We start from the raw sequence: 20553 nt of genomic DNA, 5'->3' as shown, positions 1-20553 counted from the left end.
GTTATGTCAGATTAAAAAGACTGGTGGTTCTAATTAAATAAAGATTTCATGGTAAAAAAAATAATAACAATCTATAATTGCACAAGGGGTTCACATCACAGCACTGTATGTGTGTGTGTGTGTGTGTGTGTGTGTGTGTGTGTGTGTGTGTGAGTATGTGTGTGTGTGTGTGTGTGTGTGTGTGTGTGTGTGTGTGTGTATGTGTGTGTGGTCTGGAACTTTGAGAGAAAGGGAACTCTGTGCAGAATGCCGAGTGGGCGTGACCGATAGATCCCATTGGACGGTTGATGATACCGTCCAATGGGCTCACTGCCTGCTCATTACCACGATGCTGAGAGATCCATGGCATTTTAGACAAGGCAGATAATCCACATTCTCTGGACACCAGCCCAGACAGTGGAAGGGGACACTGTGCTAGCCAACATCCCGGTGCTGCTGTCACATAGTGTACAGTACTATGCAGTGGAGTACAGGGGGCTGGCTTCTCATGGAGTAGTACCTAATCTTACGCCAAATCTGTCGGTCTGTGTCTCCCATCACTGTTTCGTTTAACCATTTGTCGGATATTAGAGTATTCTGTCTGCCTCCTTTCTCTCATCACACACCACACTCTCTCCTCTAGGCTCCCGTACTGTTTCTGTATCTCTCCGTCTGTCACATGTTGCACGCTATTGTCGCTATCCTCCCTTTCTGTGCCTCAGCCTCCTTTCTGTCTCCTTTTCTCCAAGATAAAGAGGTGAGGCGAGTAACTTCCTGTTACAGCTGTGCACAATACTAAGCAAAGACTTATTGTCTTATAAACACGTCATAAACACAAACGCACACAAACAAACGTATAACCATGTGCACAGGCATAGGCACGCACTCACACACCTGTCTTTGGCTCCATCAACACATAAAAAAGTACACTGAAGTGCATGGAAATAGGAAGCAAGTCGTGAGCTTAGAATGAGAAGGTTCTATCTCCGTTTAGAATGAGAAGGTTCTATCTCCGTTTAGAATGATAAGGTTCTATCTCCGTTTAGAATGATAAAGTTCTATCTCCGTTTAGAATGATAAGGTTCTATCTCCGTTTAGAATGATAAGGTTCTATCTCCGTTTAGGGCAGTTCAGAGATATTGAGCGTCAAAGTTTTTACATTCCATTATGTTTTGTGAGATGGAACCTTTGTATTTTATTAATTACTAACTCAAAAATGTCAACATTTTAGAAATAACACCACACAGGCATTAATAAACACCTAATGGATCAGATTATGTAAAAAACCCAATATTCACAAAAACGGAGATAGAACCTTATAATTCTAACGTCACGAAGTGCAAATGTTAAATCTACAGTGTCTCATCCTGTAACCTTATCAAAGACAGGACACAGACCCAGGGAGAGCTCTCTTTGTGAGGACCAGACAAAGACCCCATCACCACAGGGGGGGGGGGGGGGGGGGGGTAGAGACTAAAGAAATGTGTTGTGTGTCACACCCAGCATTGTGTGTGTTGTTGCCATGGGGTTCCTTAGCTTTTCCTAGGTTACACTGAATTCTTAGACACACTTGTTCGACAGAGCAGAATCCTGCTGCAGCGTTCGGGACAATAAGAAGCTACTCTGTATCGTCCTGGCGCCAACAAGGTTATTAAATCTAGGAACATGACTCCTAGTGTGTCCGCTCCCTCCTCCGTCCTCCACTCGTATCCTATCCTATTAGAAGCCCATTGGAGGAGGAGAAGATCTAGGTTCCTCCTCCCCTTACATATTTTTTTCTCCAACGCTTTTTGAGGACGAAGCGAGCAGATGGACGGATGAGGGTCGCAGCCAGGAGTCGTGTTCCTTAACTGTTGAGAAAAGGCGAACGTCTGCCAGTCTCCCCTGGCTGACACCCTCCCCTGGCTGACACCCTCGCTCCTCCTCCTCCTCCTCCTCCTCCTCTCCCATCAGTGATCATGCCAGGGATAGAGATACAGGAAATTGTCAAGAGGATTGGTGTGTTTTGTATCCTAGTCCTAAGGGATCTCTCACCACCTTGCCTGTAAAGTCTGTTTTTATTGGATTGTATTGCATTGTGAAAATAAAATAATGTGTGTAGTAATAATAATAATAATAATAATAATAATAATAATAGTATTATTTAATATTATATAATAATACATGAACAGTAATACATACATAATACATAATACTAGTAGGTAGGCTCTACTCACTCTTCCTAGCAGTAGCCATGCCAGGCTAAAGGTCAAAGGTCAGTCCAACACAGACACCAACAGAATCTGTCACAGCTCTGTCATCTCACTGGCCCGGCCTCAAAATGACCCTGAAAGAGAGGATGAGGAGGAGAGAGAGATGAAGAGAGAGAGAGATATTGAGGAGTACCGTATAACAAAATGGGAGGGTCAAGGAGGAGAATAGCCTCCACAGACAGGGTGAGAGGGGGGAAGAATTGTCTGACGTATACAAGACAAGATGGTATTTTCTTTCTAAATCCACCCCAGGTTACCATGTATTTCAATCAGTGTACCCGGCTGAGAGTTCAATTAAAGAAAACACAACAAACATTCTAGAATGTTAAGAGGATTAAGTTATAGCAGGACTCTGAAGCTTGAAGCAGAGGCACGGGGCGGCTGTGGCGCAGGAGGTAGAGGAGCCGCCATCTAATGATCGCAAGGTTGGCAGATCGGCGGTTCGAGTCGAGCCCCGGCTGGCCACATGTCGAAGTGTCCTTGGGCAAGACACTGAGCCCCAAATTGCTCCCAATGAGCGGGCCGGCCGGCGCCTTGCATGGTAGCTTGGCCGCCATTGGTGTGTGTGTGAATGGGTGAATGAGAGCGCATTGGATAAAGGCGCTATATAAGTGCAGTCCATTTACCATTTATACCAATTTAAGGAACATCGCTGGCCACAGGTTCTGAAAAAGACAAAAACCTCACAATATGGGCAGCATAAATGGCTGGGCATTTTAAAGGGTAGTTAGTTCTGTCCTTTTATATCAATCATTGGTTGAAAGCCATTTAGGTGTCCCTTTGTAAGCACATGTTACGGTACATGTGGGAATACGGTACATGTGGGAAAACCAGGGTTAGGGTTAGGTGCTAGGGTGCTACGGTTAGGGTTAGACATGCCAGCATGTACCAAGTCGACGTAGCACCTAACCCTAACCCTAGTTTTCCCACATGTACCGTATTCCCACATGTACCGTAACATATACACATCAATACAATTCAAATGTCCATCAGTCAAGTTTATTTATTTTATCACAGGAAAGAGCCGGGCTATATTCCCAGATCACTTCTGATCCCTCACAGACGTTACTGGGTGACTCAGAAGTCTGAAGGCCAATGCACACGGCGTGCGATGCGATTTTGTCGCACGACAACAATCGATTCTCCATTCACACCACCGAAGTGTGTGGGTGTGAATGGAGAATCGAATGTTGTCGTGCGACAATATTGCATCGCACGCCGTGTGCATTGTCTCATTCAAAACAATGGAATCAAATTCGCGGTGCGACAAAATCGCACACCGTGTGCACTGGGCTTGAGACCCCAGAGCCACTTGAGGGTTGAACTCAGTTGTCACAGTTGAACTCAGTTGTCAGTTTAGACAGCCTGGGAAAGAAGGACACGAGAGGACAGACACAATGTCAACCATTGCTGTTTCCCCTGAAAAGAAACGTCCCAAAGACACAATGAACATACAGTTATGTCATGTCCATTGACAATTAGCCTACATTGACACAGATAGCGTCCTCTATTCACTCTATTAACTAATGACAGTACTCATTTCAACAGCAAAATAGGTCACTCGCTCTCACTAGAAAGTCACGCTTGGGACATTAACTTCTGGCTCTGAACCTGGGCCGAATAGCCTAGCAGATACAGCCTATCTGCAGAGTGTGTTTGCGTTGGGAGATTACCAGTAAGGGCACACCCCTTGTTGGGGCGGTTGTGCCGCAGGAGGTAGTGCCGGTGTCTAATGATCGCAAGGTTGGCAGATCAGCAGTTCGAGCCCCGGCTGGCCACATGTCTGAAAAGTGTCCTTGGGCAAGACACTGAACCCTAAATTGCTCCCAATGAGCAGGCCGGTGTGTGTGAATGGGTATTGAATGAGAGGCCATTGAAAAGCGTCTAGAATAAGGTGCTATCTAAGTCAGTCCATTTACCATTTAACAAGGTCTTGATTCATTGATTCTGTTTCTGACCCTGTTAGCATACGGTTGATACCTGATCAATGAAAGAGTTGAAGACGATCCTCGGTCCTACAGGAATTATGACATATAAAGTGTAAAACAAGACATGGTGTCAGAATAGAGGACTGAACATGGTACATTGCTGGAGTTCCTTCATGGATTGGGATTCTCTGGAATGGAAAAAGTTCAGACAGCACGTACAGTTATTGTGCATTAGATTCCAAGAACAGCTAACCGGTGGCTCATTGATATAACAGTTTAAACTGTTATAAAAGCACGAAGCCCAAGTCTTAGCCAAGTCTGAAAGCAGTTCAAGGACCATGTCGTTTGCCTTACACTAGTGTTAGCTTCATTTTTGCACTTCTCCAATTTGTCTCTGGTCGGGCTGGTGTCATATCAGCACACCTGGAGGTTTTTGCACTGAAGTATTATTATGTATAATATTATTATATTATGGCCCTTCCCTTAGTCCTCTTCTGATGACCATTCATCATTTAACTCAAATGTTATATTGGAAAATATATGCATCGTTGTTTGAAACCAACACACTGATAGATAATCTGATAGATAACGACCGTTAGATGAAGTCTAATTAACGATCATTTAATTAATAGAACACCTGTGCGGCGGAGTGATACATAGTTAAAAGTCCCAGTGCTGTTATACTGTATATCAGCGCTCATGGAATGCCTCTCGTCCAATCAAATGACTTGGTCGAAACTAACTGTTGTTGTATTAAAACATAATAAACACATTTTGATCCGAGATACACAACTTTTATGTGCAGCCTATTGTGTGTATCTGCATAACAACAATAACCAAAATAGTCTGGAATATTTAGAAAATAAACATATAGCCTGGTGCTGGTAATAAAGCTAGTGCTATAAAATATATATATAAAGGTTGCACCTGTCAAAAGTTACTGTTGGTCGCATTGCATCGGACAGCAGTTTGAATCCAAATGTTCTGTGCAACTTACCTAGCGACCAATTCAACATCCGCAACTCTTGTAAAAATAAAGACTGCAAACACAGTCTGTCTGTTTGTGGAAGTAGCAGTAGTGTCCTGCAAAGTCAACGCTGCAAAGCTGCAAAAAATGAACAAATAAGCAATGGAACAGCTCTGTCCCATCCACTCTCTCTACTCCCCCTTTCGCTGTTTGTCTACCGCCAACTTCCGCGTCGATCACGTGGGTCTGCCGTCTAGAGAGTGAGAGATGGTAAAATAACTACGGCGTTTGCCATTGTTTTTGACATGTCTTGGTTTAACTATGAATGTATTATTCACATAAATCATGAATACTTTTAGTGTCAATGGTTGGTATCTTACAATATAAAGCCCATCTTTTTAATATTGCCTTTAAGTTACAAAATAATTAAATTAAGATTATATAATGATTAAAGCACTTTGAGCTGCAACGTTTGCAGGAAAAGCGCTATACAAATAAAGGTATTATTATTATTATTATTATTATTATTATTATTATTATTATTATTATTATTATCTATCAGAGATGTCTGGCTGGTTTGATAACATGAGCGTTCCCTCCTCCCAGTGCATTTATGGTATGGTTTCGCCACCTTGTGGACTGTCTCTGCTATGACATGTTAGAGGACTTATTAAACAGAGCTTGACAGTTTTGCCCGTTTCCTGAAACTATAGCTCAATTTCTCTAAACACAAAACGTGAGTTAACCATTTTGTTAAAAAAAAAACTTGTTGTCGATACATGAGCTTTAAGTTTTCAGACTCGTGTGCATAGTTACATTTTTGGTGTGTATATATTACAATGGAGAAAAACTGCAGGAGAAGTTGGATTTCAAGCAATATCACAAAAACTCAATAAACAACAGTTAAATTGTTAAATTGTCAAAAGCAAACTTACACACAATGGTAACAGATATAATATCAATGGTTTATTTGTGCTAACTTTGTGATATGTTACCATTCAAAGAGGTACTATGTTTCGACATATGACAATGAGTATACAGTAATACCTCATGGCCAAGAGATGATAATGCTTAGTGTATGACATAGCTTTAATCAAATAACACAAATACATGAAAGTATCTTGTTCTGCTTCTCTCAATCATGACACTGTTCCCTTACGCTTTACGAATAAGGGAGACTGACATTCCTCTTCGTAGTTTATAGTCATGCACTGTCTTTTTCTCATCCAGATGGTCCCCTGCAAAGAAAAGAGATCACACTCATTTTAATACCTGGTGAGTTAGGATCATATAACACAATAGCTTCAATAGAGTCTTGACCCCGCACACCCAGGACACGGTCTCTTCGCCCCGCTCCCCTCAGGCAGGAGGGTGCGGTCCCTAAAAACTGTGAAGGTCCGACATACAAACAGCTTTTTCCCCACAGCCATCCGGCTCCTAAATGCCGCTGCCCCCCCCCCTGACCTGACCCCTATCTATCTACCCTCCCTCCACCCCCACCCAGAGAGCTTTGGACTGTCTGGATATGAACACTTGAACACTTGATCTCTGCACTTTATATTTATATTAATTATGACTCTTGCACTTTGATGTTGGTTTGCACTGTCTTGTCCTGTCTTGCACCTGTCCTGCTGCAAACCGTGCTCCACTGTCCCAAACCAAATTCCTAACATGTTTGGCAATAAAGTCTTCTGATTCTGATTCTGATTCTTATTTGTGATGTAGAAGTAAAAATCCTAATTAATATTGTTGTGAGGAAAAGAATGGTCTTTCTCAGTATTGTTTTTATACCATTGTGAACTAGAGTCATTTTCCTGCTGTCCTTCCCTGCCTGTTTGCACGCTTCCTCCAGCAGAGATGAGACCCTCTCCAGGGGGAAGACTTCAATATCCAGGGTCTTCCCAGCGCACCTTACCACGACGTTGAACTTGTCCACATCCTTCAAGTCATCAGCCTTAAGTGGGCAGAGGGCACACATTTATTTTTGATTGCCACGTATAAAATGGAAAGTTTGTATGGTTTATTAGGTGTGGTGTTAAAGGGATAGTTCACTATTTTAGACCAAATGTAGTCTATGGGCCAAGAGAAGCTGTAATCCATGGTTCAGAGTTTATTTTTTTACATAGCCACGACTAACTTCAGCTAACTTTAGCAATGGGAGTGATTAGGGAAAATAATAAGTCAGTGTGTGTGGCCAAATCACCTCAAATTAACTCTCTGACTTGGATGGGAGTTACTTTGAGGTGATCTGGCGACAAATCGTGAGCTTAGAACACTCATTAACACAGCGTGAGCTTAGAATTATAAGGTTCTATCTCCGTTTAGAATTATACGGTTCTATCTCCGTTTAGGGTAGTTCAGAGATATTGAGCGTCAAAGTTTTTACATTCCATTATGTTTTGTGAGATTGGAACCTTTGTATTTTATGAATTACTAACTCAAAAATGTCAACATTTAAAAAAATAACACCACACAGGCATTAATAAACACCTAATGGATCAGATTATGTAAAAAACAAAATTTGGACAAAAATGGAGATTGAACCTTATAATTCTAACGTCACGAAATGTTCTACATTTACATTACATTCTTGGCATTTAGCAGACACCTTAATCCAAAGCGATTTACAACAAATACATTTGGCTAAGTAAGTAGTAGATACCACTTCCATGAGGTGTAGTTTGTTTCACTGAGATGCAGACGAGGGGTCTCTACTTACATCCTCGTCGAAACACCCATCTATCTCGTCTCCTTGCTGTGCTGGGCTGGGGTAACACCCATCTATCTCGTCTCCTTGCTGTGTTGACTTGGGTAAACACCCATCTATCTCATCTCCTTGTTCTGTAGATCTGTGTAGGGGAAAACGGATGTATTCTGCTGTAAACACACTAGGCCTACTGAAAAAAAGTGTCTTTTACACACAAAAAATTATAAGCATTCTTCTAAAAACCACTAAAGAGAAATTAATTATAAAGACTCAGTAAAAGTGAAAAACTGGAAATGTGATAGTGGTAGTGTTACAAAGAAATACACTCAATTACCCTTTGCACTACTGCTGTTTTAGTGCAAATTAGATTCCTCATCAAGTATTCATGGTCATGCTAGGCATTATGCTAACACAGGCAGGCTAACGGCTAACTTTAACTCAAAATGTCCACCCTGTTAGTGTCCACTAGGTTAGCCCTATTCAGCTAACAGAATATTCTAAATAAAATACAATTTAGGTGCCTGAGCTCGACCACTATGTTTTTCAGCAAGTTAGATATGTCCTTTATATAATAGAACATTAAAATATAGGTAAATCAACAATTTATTTTTCACAAGTTATGAAGTCCAAATGGCACCCTATAAAAAAAAGTACCCAGCTACCACTATTGATGCTCTACAAAAATAGGAAGAAAAGGCGCCCCGTAATTAATTAACATAGGTACGCCTTGACTCATATTTTAGTTGACAAAATATTAACACATTTGTTTAATTCGGTGCATATGCTACACATTTTTACAATTGGAGAATGTAAGAATCACTAACAACAATGATAAATGAAAATGTAAAAAATAAATAACCATTGTTAATTTCCATATAATTTGTGGTCAAAGCCACACGGAGCCACTGAAGATGGGCAAAAGAGCCACAGGCGCAGGTTGCCGACCCCTGGACTAACCTAACGTTACATACCCTGGTTCAGAAGAAGAAATCAGTCCTTCGTCACTTACATCGTCGTCCTCGATTAACCTTTTAAGTGGTTTGGTTACCCTAGATGGTCTTCGTGACATTTCACAAACATATGTACAGAAACTCACTAAAGTATAAAATACAGCTAAAACACCACTCACAAAATACTATTTTTTTTGCAAACTACCGTAGTAACCCTAAATGGTTAGAAAGTGCAACTTCTCTGCTTTCGATTGCACATAGTTCAAGAATTACGATAGTCTGAACAAACCCTGTAAAATCCTGTTGTGAAGTTATCACAACGAGTTATACGAGTTTAGCAGAGAGGAAGATGTTAGCTCGGGCATCATGTGACTTGGATGACCCTAACCCTAACCCTAATTCTTTTTTTGCAGATCTATGCGATTCACATGGGTGACCTATTTTGAGGTACAAACTGCGAATTTCGCCGAAAGGTGACAAGTTTGCACCCCAGTAAAGGCCTCGCAAAGCACCACAAAGGAGGAAACCCAGCATTTGGTGACATCCATAGGTTCCAGACTTCAGGCAGTCATTGCCTACAAAGGATTCTCGATAAAGTATTAAAACGTAGCATTTTATTTATGATTATGTTAATTTGTCCAATTACATTTGAGTCTCTGAAAATAGGGGATTGTGTATAAAAATGGTTGCAATTCCTAAACCTTTCATATTATATTTTTGTTCCACCCCTTAAATTAAAGCTGAAAGTCTGCACTTAAATTGCATCTCGATTGTTTCACATTTCACATTTCAGATCCATTGTGATGGCGTACAGAGCCAAAATTATGGAAATTGTGTCACTGTCCAAATATTTCCGGACCTAACTCTATATACCTCTAACTACCGCACTTGCCATACTGTACCTATCACTTATCACTACCATGTTTAATATCAATATTTGTCCTTTGCATTTCGTTGTCTGGTACTTATAAATGGTATTCAATGAAGTTGAATCTAATCTAAGTAGGCCTATGCTGCTTCTAGGCTTGGACTTTGACCTGTGTAGCAAAACCTATCTAACATTGGCTGTATACTCACGTGTGAGGTGCTGCAGGTGAAGGGTTCAGCTGACTGGGCTGTTCTCCAAAACAAAGAACATAATCATTCAATTATTCAATCAATCATTCATGTTCGGTGATCAGTAATCAATAATCAATAATTAGATCATCATTGTCTAGAGAATAATGAACATCAATAAGAACAGGGGCTCCACGGCGCGGATTTGATGCTTTCCACGATGCTTTGATAACCTTTGCACCCGGCCCCACCATTCGAGAGCTGACGGTTAACTTTTTAAAACTCTGCAAGGGAGTTTCCGTATCGTATTCCCTTGTACTACGCAGCCGTGTGGTCAGCGATACGGGTGTTGATAACGATGCCGTAGAGTCACTGGATAAAGGTGTCTGCTAAATATAAAAAAATATATAAATGTACATATCAATATGATACGTCTGGTGTAAGTCAATGTTGATGATGTATTTGATATTCGATATGGTAGGGTGACTAATGTGATCAGTCACTAAGGGGAATGAATGGTGGAGAATGTATTGTATTGTGGTTTATTTACTACAGCTCAGCACTTGAAGTTAAATTCAATGCGAGACTTGTAAAATTCTGAAAGCGACAAGTAACAAGAGAGTGGCCATCAAGGGTCTAGGGCATTAGGCACATAACATCTAGTCCTCCAATATCACAGCCAGTATCCGCTTGTTAAGTCTGACGTCAAAAGTGACGTTTAGCCATTTCCGGGTCCAAACCAGAAATTCCCCGCACCAGAGTACCTGTGAACTACAGCGGTAGAATGACAGTTTAATCGTTTTTTAGACTCGGATCTATTCATACAACAAGGGACACAATACTTTCCCGTTTTCTCCATATTGCCAGGGTATTTGAGCCTCAGTAAAGCGCTATATAAATATAATTAATTATTATGATTATTTCGGCATTTCGAAGACAGCGCCTCAGCCAACGTTGGACCCGGAAACACGTCACGACTGCGTTCCAGACTAGGGCCAAAACCAACCCAACAGCTAACTTCCCCCAGCCTCAGATCCCACCAATTAACCCCTCTGTTTTAGACTATTTAAAAACCTACAAAAATCTAACAATCCCCCCCCCACCAAAAAAAAACACAGACACAGATAATAACAACACACAACCTATATGTTCACATTAAAAAGGCACTTAACCTGCCCAGGTGGCAAGACCCTCCCACGGGGTCTGCGCGTTGTGGCACCGTGTCGGCTAGGCTCGTAGTGACGGAGCCGCCGGGGGACCCGTCGACACGGTGCTTAGCGTGGAACGTTAGCGTGGAACGTTAGCGTGGAACGTTAGCGTGGAATGTTAGCGTGGAATGTTAGCGTGGAACGTTAGCGCGGAATGTTAGCGTGGAACGTTAGCGTGGAATGTTAGCGTGGAACGTTAGCGTGGAACGCTCCTCAGTTGTTAGGAGCGCCCCAAACTGGAGTCGGAGAGTGGCTGTATGGCACCTAGGTTTACCACAGTACCTTTGATCAGCGTGCGTAAAGTTCCACTTTTCCGAATACAGTCACCAAGGCACGCTGCAAGCGCTATGGTTATTCCATGTGAATGGAGCTGGAAAAAGCCCCGTTGTCCAGCTGAAGCCCCGTAATATGGGATTGTAGTGCGGCACACCTGGATTTTATAACGTTGTATTTAAGAACGTTTATTCCGTTCTGCTTTTATTTGATATTCGGGGTCTTATAGGGCTCTCCCAACCCGAGGTGCTCTCCGCGCTCTCTTCCTGCTGATTGCGCGTTGTGTGTGTGTGTGTGTGTGTGTGTGTGTGTGTGTGTGTGTGTGTGTGTGTGTGTGTGTGTGTGTGTGTGTGTGTGTGTGTGCGTGCGTGCGTGCGTGTGTGTGTGTGTGTGTGTGTGTGTGTGTGTGTGTGTGTGCGTGCGTGCGTGCGTGCGTGTGTGTGTGTGTACGCGTGTGTGTGTGTGTGTGTGTGTGTGCTCCGTAGTAGTATGCAGTTATGGAATTATATTTATCACTGATGTGGTTTAACTAGCCAACTCCGTACTACGTTAGCGGAGCGAATTACGTGTGAAATGAGCATGCTAGCAGGTGTTTTCATATAAAATGTTATGTATTACATCAGCTATAGCTGACTAGTGAGCCTGCATCAACCTTAATGCTATTCAAGTGCAAGAAGATTACATTTGTCTTCACCGTTTAAGATACACACATTCATCTGCTGTGGTAGTAAGCACAGAGCAGTAGAATGACGTCACAGGCGGACAGATTTTGGCCCTAGTCTGGAACGCACGTCGAACGTTCGAACGATTAGATTTTGATGGGCTGGCCTGGGTTGCACCAATTTGGCGTAAGTCATTACTAAATGGAGGCATTTAGTGGTTACTAAACCCCTAGTAGTTACTAGCTACGTTCTACATAACTAGTGTGCTTGGTGCAACCCATTCAAGTTTAGTAGTGACTAAATCTTGATTTAGTAAATACGTACGCTATAACTAGGGTTAGTTAGTACTTAGTAAGAAGTGGTGCAACCGACCCCTGTTGATGGCCCGGGCGAAATTTGGCAGTGTCACGGTTTGGCATGACAGAGCCTACAAAGATGCCTCTTTAAGACACTGAGAAATGCACGAGAGCAAAGCTGAACATTGAACTGGGCTTGACATAATTGTCCTGTAAAATCTCAAATCTAATAGCCTATATACGACTTTCATTGGCCTGTTTCAAACAGAGGCCAATGACAAAGTGTGGTCCTTCTTCCCAGAATGCTAGAACTGGCCTGAGGGTCACAAGGTGATCCACCGGCATGTCAGGGCATTGGGCTTTTCTTGAATTTTTTTTTTTTTTGAAGTTTGATTGCCGGCTTCAAAGTTGAAGGAGGCAGCTCATCACATGAGCCTATCTGGGATCTGTTGAGCTTGATATCGGAAAACAAAGGGTTGGAAACTGTAGTCTGGACTTATGTAATGAAAATATGGTTTTGTAAATTGACATTAATATGTAATATGTCATATTTATTCAGTTCTATGTGTTGTTTCCTTATCATACTTAATATATCGTTTGAAACGGATTCTGCTACAGTATGAATAGCCTTATTATAGCTCAGTATTTCCTCAATGCCAAAAAAACAACAATAGTGGTACTTTTTTGCTGGTAATTAATGGAAATCTTGTATTTGTCATAAAAAGTGAATTAAGTAAAAAAAACGTGTCTGTGTTTATTTTGGTTCTTTTTTTGAGAGCTCTCTTTTCATTATTTCAGTTTATGTTCAGTGTACAAGTTCAAGTTCAAGTTCAAGTTAATTTTATTTGTCACATGCATATCGTACAGGTACAATGTACAGTGAAATGTTACTGCCGGCTCCTAAGAAGTGCTACAAGAATTTACTAATTATCATCGTCCTGCGTATTGTTTTGTAAATACGTGTACAAAGTTGCCAGCTATATTTCTGCCTATTTATAAAGTTCCTACCTTGGGCATGCACCTCAGCATAGTTGTCCTCTTCCCCTTGCTCAAAATAAGAATGTTGTTGTTGTGTGGAGGGTCGGCACTAAGGTATCTGTAGGCTACAGAATGCTGTAGCCTACAGCATTCTGCAGAATTCTACAGCATTCTACAGCATTCTGTAGGCTACAGCAGAAAGACAGTTTCTCTGGAATATTAAGCCGTTAACTTAACCATGGAGTCGTCTTTCAGAGAAAAGATTGTTTGAGGGAAATCACACATTTGGCGCTTTTCCACTACAGGGCCGACCCGGGTCGGCCTGGTTTGGCCCTGTTCTTTAGCCTTTCTCCACTGCCAACAGTACCCGTGCCATTTTTAGTTCTTGTTCGAGATGGGTATTGTGTCACCTCCCCCAGAGCTTCTCTCAGGGAAGACTATTAGGTTAGACTAGGTAGATGATAGGCAGTGGTTGAAAAATTGCATCTTTTGGTTTCCAGAGACCTCCATGTAAAAAAGTGCACTTTTTTTGTAACGTTTTTTTTGTAACGTTTAAAAAGTGTAATAGGTACCAAAACCAAACATCATAGCAATGGCAGTCAGGGCATTGGTCGGTCGGTACTCCAGTTGATACAGAGGTGCAACTAATTTCTGTTGGAGCTCTCCTTGAGAGCCTTGAAAGGCCTTGAAAGGCGCCCATAAATAAAATTTATTATTATTATTATTATAAAACAAAAATGATTAGGCTATAATGCACGCGACTCAAAGCCTTTTTCCCCGAACGCGTCGACCAAGCCTCTCCTCGTGGTCTCCGCCGATATAAGGTAGGCCTACGCTTCATCCGAGGATTAACCAGGCTAACAAATGATATGAAATGGTTTTAGAAACAAATGTTTGAGTAGGATACAGGATACAGGGCCACCAGGACAAAAACATCAAGACACTTGAACAGTTTTTTCCCCAAAGCCATAGCCCTCCTCAATAACTGCTGATCATTGCACCTTGCACTTTACATGTTCTTGCACTTAGTTGTACAGTATATTTATTCATAATATCCACTCATATTGGTACTGTATATTTTGTCTTGAGTATTGTCGTGTTGTCGTCTTGTTGTTGTATGTACTGTAGCTTGTTTAGTATGGTAGAATACCAAATCATGTTCCTAGTGCACTGCACATGGTGAATAAAGTTGAATTGAATTGATAGGATGGGATAGGTGTTGGATATTAGTCAAATGTGTGGTCTTCTGTGGTATATTAACACGTGGATGAACAATATGTCAATTGCTGTTTCATGTTGTGGCCTACAAAATGTATGGATGTCCTCCACGTGGTGCCATATAGAGGCGCCATTGTTGTTTGCCACATAGGAAATTAGCTGACATTACTCTGGTTACTCAATACTCAATGTTATATGTTTTCCTTGAGATGCTGTACAGTGAGTGTCCACCAGGGGTGTCAAACTCAATGTCATCAGCCACATTATGGTTGTCCTCAAAGGGCCGGTTGTAACTGTAAGACTATATAAATATATCTACTCTTTATCGTATTAGCCTACATAATTGCCTCTGCATTCGATTATTATTGGTTTTTAGTCATAACATAATTAATAACTAGCTCTGAAAGTTAGGGGGGAAAATTTCCTAGAAAGTCCAGGAAAATGGCAATAGCAAGCAGACATTTAAGTGTACAACTGTTGTACAATTTATTTTAAAAATGTGTTCAGTAATAAAAAACACATGCTTGTGTGTTAATATATATGCAGTACATAGACACAACAATACTGTATGTGGGCACAGTGCCAGGGGTGCAAACTGGTGATGGTCCAAAAAGGTGACACTCAAATACATGCTCACATCCAGTCATCCGCTCACTGCTCTCCATCAAAAATGGCTCATCCATCAATAATATTACATAATAACAACTGCTCTGATTAGATTGCTTAGATTGTTTAATACATCAACGGGGGGAAAAGCGAGATGAACTCGCGAGTATCATGCTTCCTCCATTGAACGGAAAGTCCTATCTATTCCATTCAAAGTGTTTTAGCCTTCCCCCTTTCCACTGGTAATAAGGAATTGGTTTCGTATATATTTTGGTATCTGTTACTTACTAAAAAATGAAGAAGAGTTCGTGAGCAAATTTAAGACTTGTTTATTCAAAAAAGCAGGTTACACAGCTTGGCCCCTCAATGGAGCTGATGGTCCGAATCGGTCACAGGATGGATGTGAAAAAATAAAGAGGCCGAGTCCATCTACGTAGCGGACTTTATACCCTGTCACTATTATTTCGCTGAGCCAACTAAACAGAGTCCACGTTACTTTAATTTGGTTGAATACAAAGCATACCAGTGAGTAGGTGAGGCCATTCTCCGTCCTGCAAATAGGATGTCATTGTCTTATTATAATGCAACTCACCCTATGGTCTAATACAATTCCAATGTAACCTATGTTATGGCCGTCTTGCTGACTCGACCCCAATGCAATTATCCTCCCATGATGACATTCCATCCTCTGCACATGCATTGTCAAAAGGCCACCGTGTGTCTCTCCCTATCTCTCTTAACAGAAACAACACAAACGGACGGTTATCTAGTGAATAGGGGAACGAATCAGATAAATGACAAATATGTTTCTGCCCTCAAGCAAGCCCTGGATGAGTAAAGAAGGAGTCAAACAGAGTCTCCTACTATGTTGCTTTCACTACGTGGCCGTTGGGTTGCCATGGCCACGTCATATGAAAATACACTACACAGCCCCCCTCGGAACACGCAGAGTGTGTTCCGAAACTAAACGACAGACAGAAAAACTACATCAACCCATCAACTACATCAACACATCAACACATCAACACATCAACACATCAACACATCAACACATCACTCAGTTCATCATGCATAATACAAAAACTGAGATACAGAAATTTCCAACGACCGATGTTTCCCTCGTCCGAAGCGGCAGGGTCAGAGGTTGCTAGCACATGGCCCCAGTTGGAGAACAGCCTTTACCGCTGTCTCAGATTGATAACACTTTCATAGTCAGGAGCTTCCATTGTCGCGTAACCATTACATCACTTCACAACCGACATCAATCACATGATATAGAAAGAAACAAACAGGAACCGAAGCAAACAATCACAAAACATCACTTAATAAACAAATCATCAAAAGAGGAAACAAAATCAGAAAGCAAAGCAGAATCCAGCTTTTGCTCATCAGCTATGTCGGCCATCATTAAAGCATTAACCGGAACATCAGAAATACACTTTCCAAAACATTTGATTAAAATACCAAGTAACATAATACAGATGATAATGACAACAAGAATAATAGCGACGGACCTGATCATATTACCAATACCTGAAAAAGCAGAATCAAAGAAATCCAATGTATTCCAACCGTGTTCTTTACGTAAATCCTCTATACCCTTCTTGTTAGATTCATGGAAATCATACAGAGCGTTACCAGAATCCGAAATATAACTGCAACATTCACCGCCTATCAAAGCACAAGTACCACCCTGACTGGCCAAAATAATGTCCAAAGCCATTCTATTTTGGAGAGCTACATTCTTAGTTTCAGTCAATTCAGTAGCCAGGGCAGATACTACAGCATCCGAAGCATTAATGTGTTTTTCAAGAACGGATGATAGGGCACTTAATTCAGTCTGAGAGTTGTAGACACCATAACTTGGGAATATTAGGCCAAAAAACTTCTGAGCGGTAGATAACGCCCTACGACTACGATGGGTTGCTTGTTTGTGAAGTACAGACATCTCTTCCCGAGTAACTTTCCTAATCAAAGGTATCAGATGAGCTAAATAACAAAGTCCCTCACTCAAAGCAGGAAGCTTAGAGAATGCATTATTATCACACACAAGAAACACACCCTCCGGGAGTTGAAGCTCCGTACCAGGATACGGGAAAATGACACCACCTATACAAGACGCGGCCCCTAGCTGACGAAGCGCGCTGCCCTTGGGCCGAGATTGTATGTCAATACAGGTTGTAATATTTACGAGAGGCATGACCTTAAGCTGCGTGGTGCCTTTCTGCCGTCTGGTAGTATTGGTATCATGTAATTTCATTTGAGGCACCATAGCACAATCAACAACTTTACATTTCAATCCAGAAATAACAACTGAACCTCTCCACCGTGTAGAAGTCACACTCCCAGAACATAACAGATGAGGACTCAATGCAGTACCATTCAATTGAACGAACATAGCTTGGATAATATATATCTTCTTCGGACCTGTTGGTTGTGACAAATGTGTAAGCCTATCAATAATAACCTTCCCCACACCGCTAGGCCTATGGTGTTCGTTAACTGCTGCTGTCAGACGTTCCAACACACCAATATCCACACCTGCATAGGAAGAATTTAAAGGAACCAGAATCGTGCTGGGCTGACAAGAAGAGCTCTGGTTCTTGCCCTGTAAAACAAATTGGGCTAAACCCTGCCAATTATAATGAAACCATTCTGCTTTAGTTAACGGTATGGGGAAAAACATAGGAGCAGATGTACTTACAGGGACCTGTTGACAAATCCAGCAATCAGAATAATTCATTTTTGAAGCAAAATCTTTCATGATACTAGTGGCAGAATTAGGGTGGGACCGTGTCCCCAGGTGATTAGAATCATACAACAAATAATCGTCAGTAGCGACTACAATCGCCTTCGTAGAAGCCTTTACAGCAACATTTTTAACCTTTCCTGGTAACTCAACTGGAAAAATATATTCATGCACAAATTCCCTACAGTCCACCAAAAAGTCGTGTGGAAAGTCAGGAATGTTACTACAAACTTTGTCCTTGAAATTGTTGGATTTGTCAAACACCTGTTCACCGATATTACGTCTAGCACACCAATACGAGTTCACCTCATTGTCAACATTAGTTAATGTCACAAGTGTTGACATTAACTGTTGTGTAAGTGTAATATATTTGGCATCCAGTAAGTACCACTCAGCCAATTCAGTCGAGGCATAGATCAAACAATCATCAACAGTACAACGTGAATGTGGGCAAATAAAAGCTCTACCTAATGTGATAAATCTTTTCTGACGTCCAGGCATAACAGTGTGTGAGTGAAGTGTAGCATTGTCCAAGGAAGTCAATGGGGTAGGAACACTAAGGGGTATATTAGTCTCTGAAACGGCATGGCTTGAGTTTCCTCCTAATTGGCCTCGGTGTATCACGGGATCTGTCTGGTTGGGGTGTATCACTGACAGGTCTGTGTCTCTCAATGGTACCTTGGTCCGGGCAGCCGCCCGGGTTGCTGACATCTCCGTCTGGAGCATTGTCAGGGTCGGAAGGGGTGACAACAGGGGCAACACCAGGCTTGGTAGAACCCCCAAGAGGGGTGTCGCAGTCACTGGATCCTTCACGATCTCCCTTGGCCCACTCGTCTCTGGGCTGGACAGGGTCTGGGACGAGGCCCCCCTCATCATCTGCATCACGGCGCAGATACTCACCAACATCTTCGTCAGCCTGGATGTCCAAGCTGTGGACTTCCTCGTCCCCAGGGGTCTCCTCACCATCCTGCTGAGGCTCTCCCTCATCGTCCTCATTGGGTGCCTTGATGCAGTGATGAACGTGATACCAGGTGGGGGACCCCTTGATTTGGATGGCAGTCCCAGTGCACCGAACGACCTCGTATGGTCCTTCCCGTCGAGCCTCATGCCACTTCCGTCTGTAGACCTTCACGTATACTTTGTCACCCGGTTGCAACGCGTCCTTCCTCTCCTGTGCGTTCACCTCCTCTTCACGTTCCTGTTTGTGGAGCACATAAGAAGAGATACTCTTTTGCCGGTTAGTCATGTACTGTACATAGGCTTTCATGTCACTCTCCAAGAGAGCCAAACTTGGCCCTTTCCCACTGGTTCGTGCACAGGGAGCTGTCATTATTCTCCCCATAGCCAGTTCATGGGGAGTCAAGTGCAGCCCTCGAATCTCACTGGAACGACAGGCCATCAATGCAAGAGGGAGTCCTTCCACCCAATTAAGACCTGTATGCTGACAGACCTTAGAAAGACGGTTCTTAAGGACCCCGTTCATCCTCTCTACCATCCCCTGGCTTTGAGGTGAGTAAATACACCCAAATCTCTGCTTGATTCCCAACTTTTGTAGTATAAGCTTTACCGTCTTATCCACAAATTCCTTACCATTGTCTGACGCTATCCTATCTGGAATTCCAAACCTAGGTATGAATTCCCTGCATAGGAACTTTGCTACAGACTGAGCATCCTTTTTTCGAGTGGGGCATGCTTCTACCCATCTGCTGAACCTGTCCACTACAACTAACATGTACCTGTATCCTGCAACAGGACGAATCATGTCCACATAGTCAATCACCAAGTGTTTCATTGGCCCGTTTGGGGTAGGGATATGCCCAGTTCCCACTGGTATTCCAGGTCTGATATTGTTTTTCAAACAGACCACACATTGACCAAGGATATGGTCTATTTGTTCCAATAAATATGGAGCCCAAAAACCATATTCCTTGGTGATCTTGCGTCTTACCTCCCCCCTGGCCACATGAGCTAATCCATGGGCTTCCTGTATCAGCATGCCTAATAAATCTGGGGGTGCCACAACCAGTCCCTCATGATTTCTCCATAGACCTGTGTCATCCTGACTAGCCCCCCTTGTTAACCATAGGTTTTTGTCTAGCGCATTTGCCCCACTCTGTAACATCAACAAATCCTCAAGCGTGACCATGCCCTGTAACTGTGCTTCATGTGTGACCAGCAGAACTTTACCTGCTTTGTCTGCTCCTGTAATGGCTTTGGCTGCATCATCTGCAGCCCTGTTACCTTGTGTGACATGTGATGAGTCAGATCTGTGTGCGGCACACTTCACTATGGCTAATTCCCTTGGTTTCATCATGGCTTGTAACAGCTTCATGATTTGAGCGTGGTGCTGAATAGGCGAACCATCAGTTTTCTTAAAACCCCGTCCCTTCCATACAGCTCCATGTAGATGACACACATTATGGGCGTAGGCAGAGTCGGTGTACACTGTCACTCTTCGTCCGGTTCCCAAGTTGCATGCTTCTGTGAGGGCAATTAACTCAGCCAATTGAGCTGAACAAGGCTGAGGAACAGCCTCGGCTTGTTCCACAATGAACCCTGAATTTTGGGATCGGACTATGGCATACCCAGCACGTAAACTTTCTCCTACCCGGTAACAAGATCCATCAGTCCAATACTCAACGTCAGCTTCCTTTAAAGGCAAAGCTAGTAGATCTGCTCTAAGCTTAGAGTACCTCATAGCTTCCTTCACACAATCGTGTGGTT

The 20553-nt window shown here is 42.4% G+C and overlaps 1 protein-coding gene across 2 annotated transcripts in view; it reads right to left on the bottom strand.

Annotated features, from left to right (window-relative positions):
• The window catches only part of adisspb (adipose secreted signaling protein b), an 18067-nt gene extending 12780 nt beyond the window's left edge, over positions 1-5287 (bottom strand). The window contains exons 1-2 of one of the 2 annotated variants that reach the window (XM_080547608.1): positions 5157-5287; positions 2196-2305 (exon numbers count right to left, since the gene is read on the bottom strand). In XM_080547608.1, the coding sequence (XP_080403734.1) occupies positions 2196-2214 (19 nt within the window). In that variant the 5' untranslated portion in view covers positions 2215-2305; positions 5157-5287. Of the gene's footprint in view, positions 1-2195; positions 2306-2857; positions 2982-5156 lie in introns of those variants that run through there. The other variant, XM_080547609.1, reaches the window with a different exon arrangement.
• Between the last annotated feature and the right edge of the window lie 15266 nt (positions 5288-20553).

The sequence above is a fragment of the Nansenia antarctica genome (genome assembly GCF_963989245.1).
Source record: "Nansenia antarctica genome assembly, chromosome: 17".
NCBI lineage: Eukaryota > Metazoa > Chordata > Actinopteri > Argentiniformes > Microstomatidae > Nansenia > Nansenia antarctica.
This window is presented reverse-complemented; position numbering and strand designations above follow the sequence as displayed.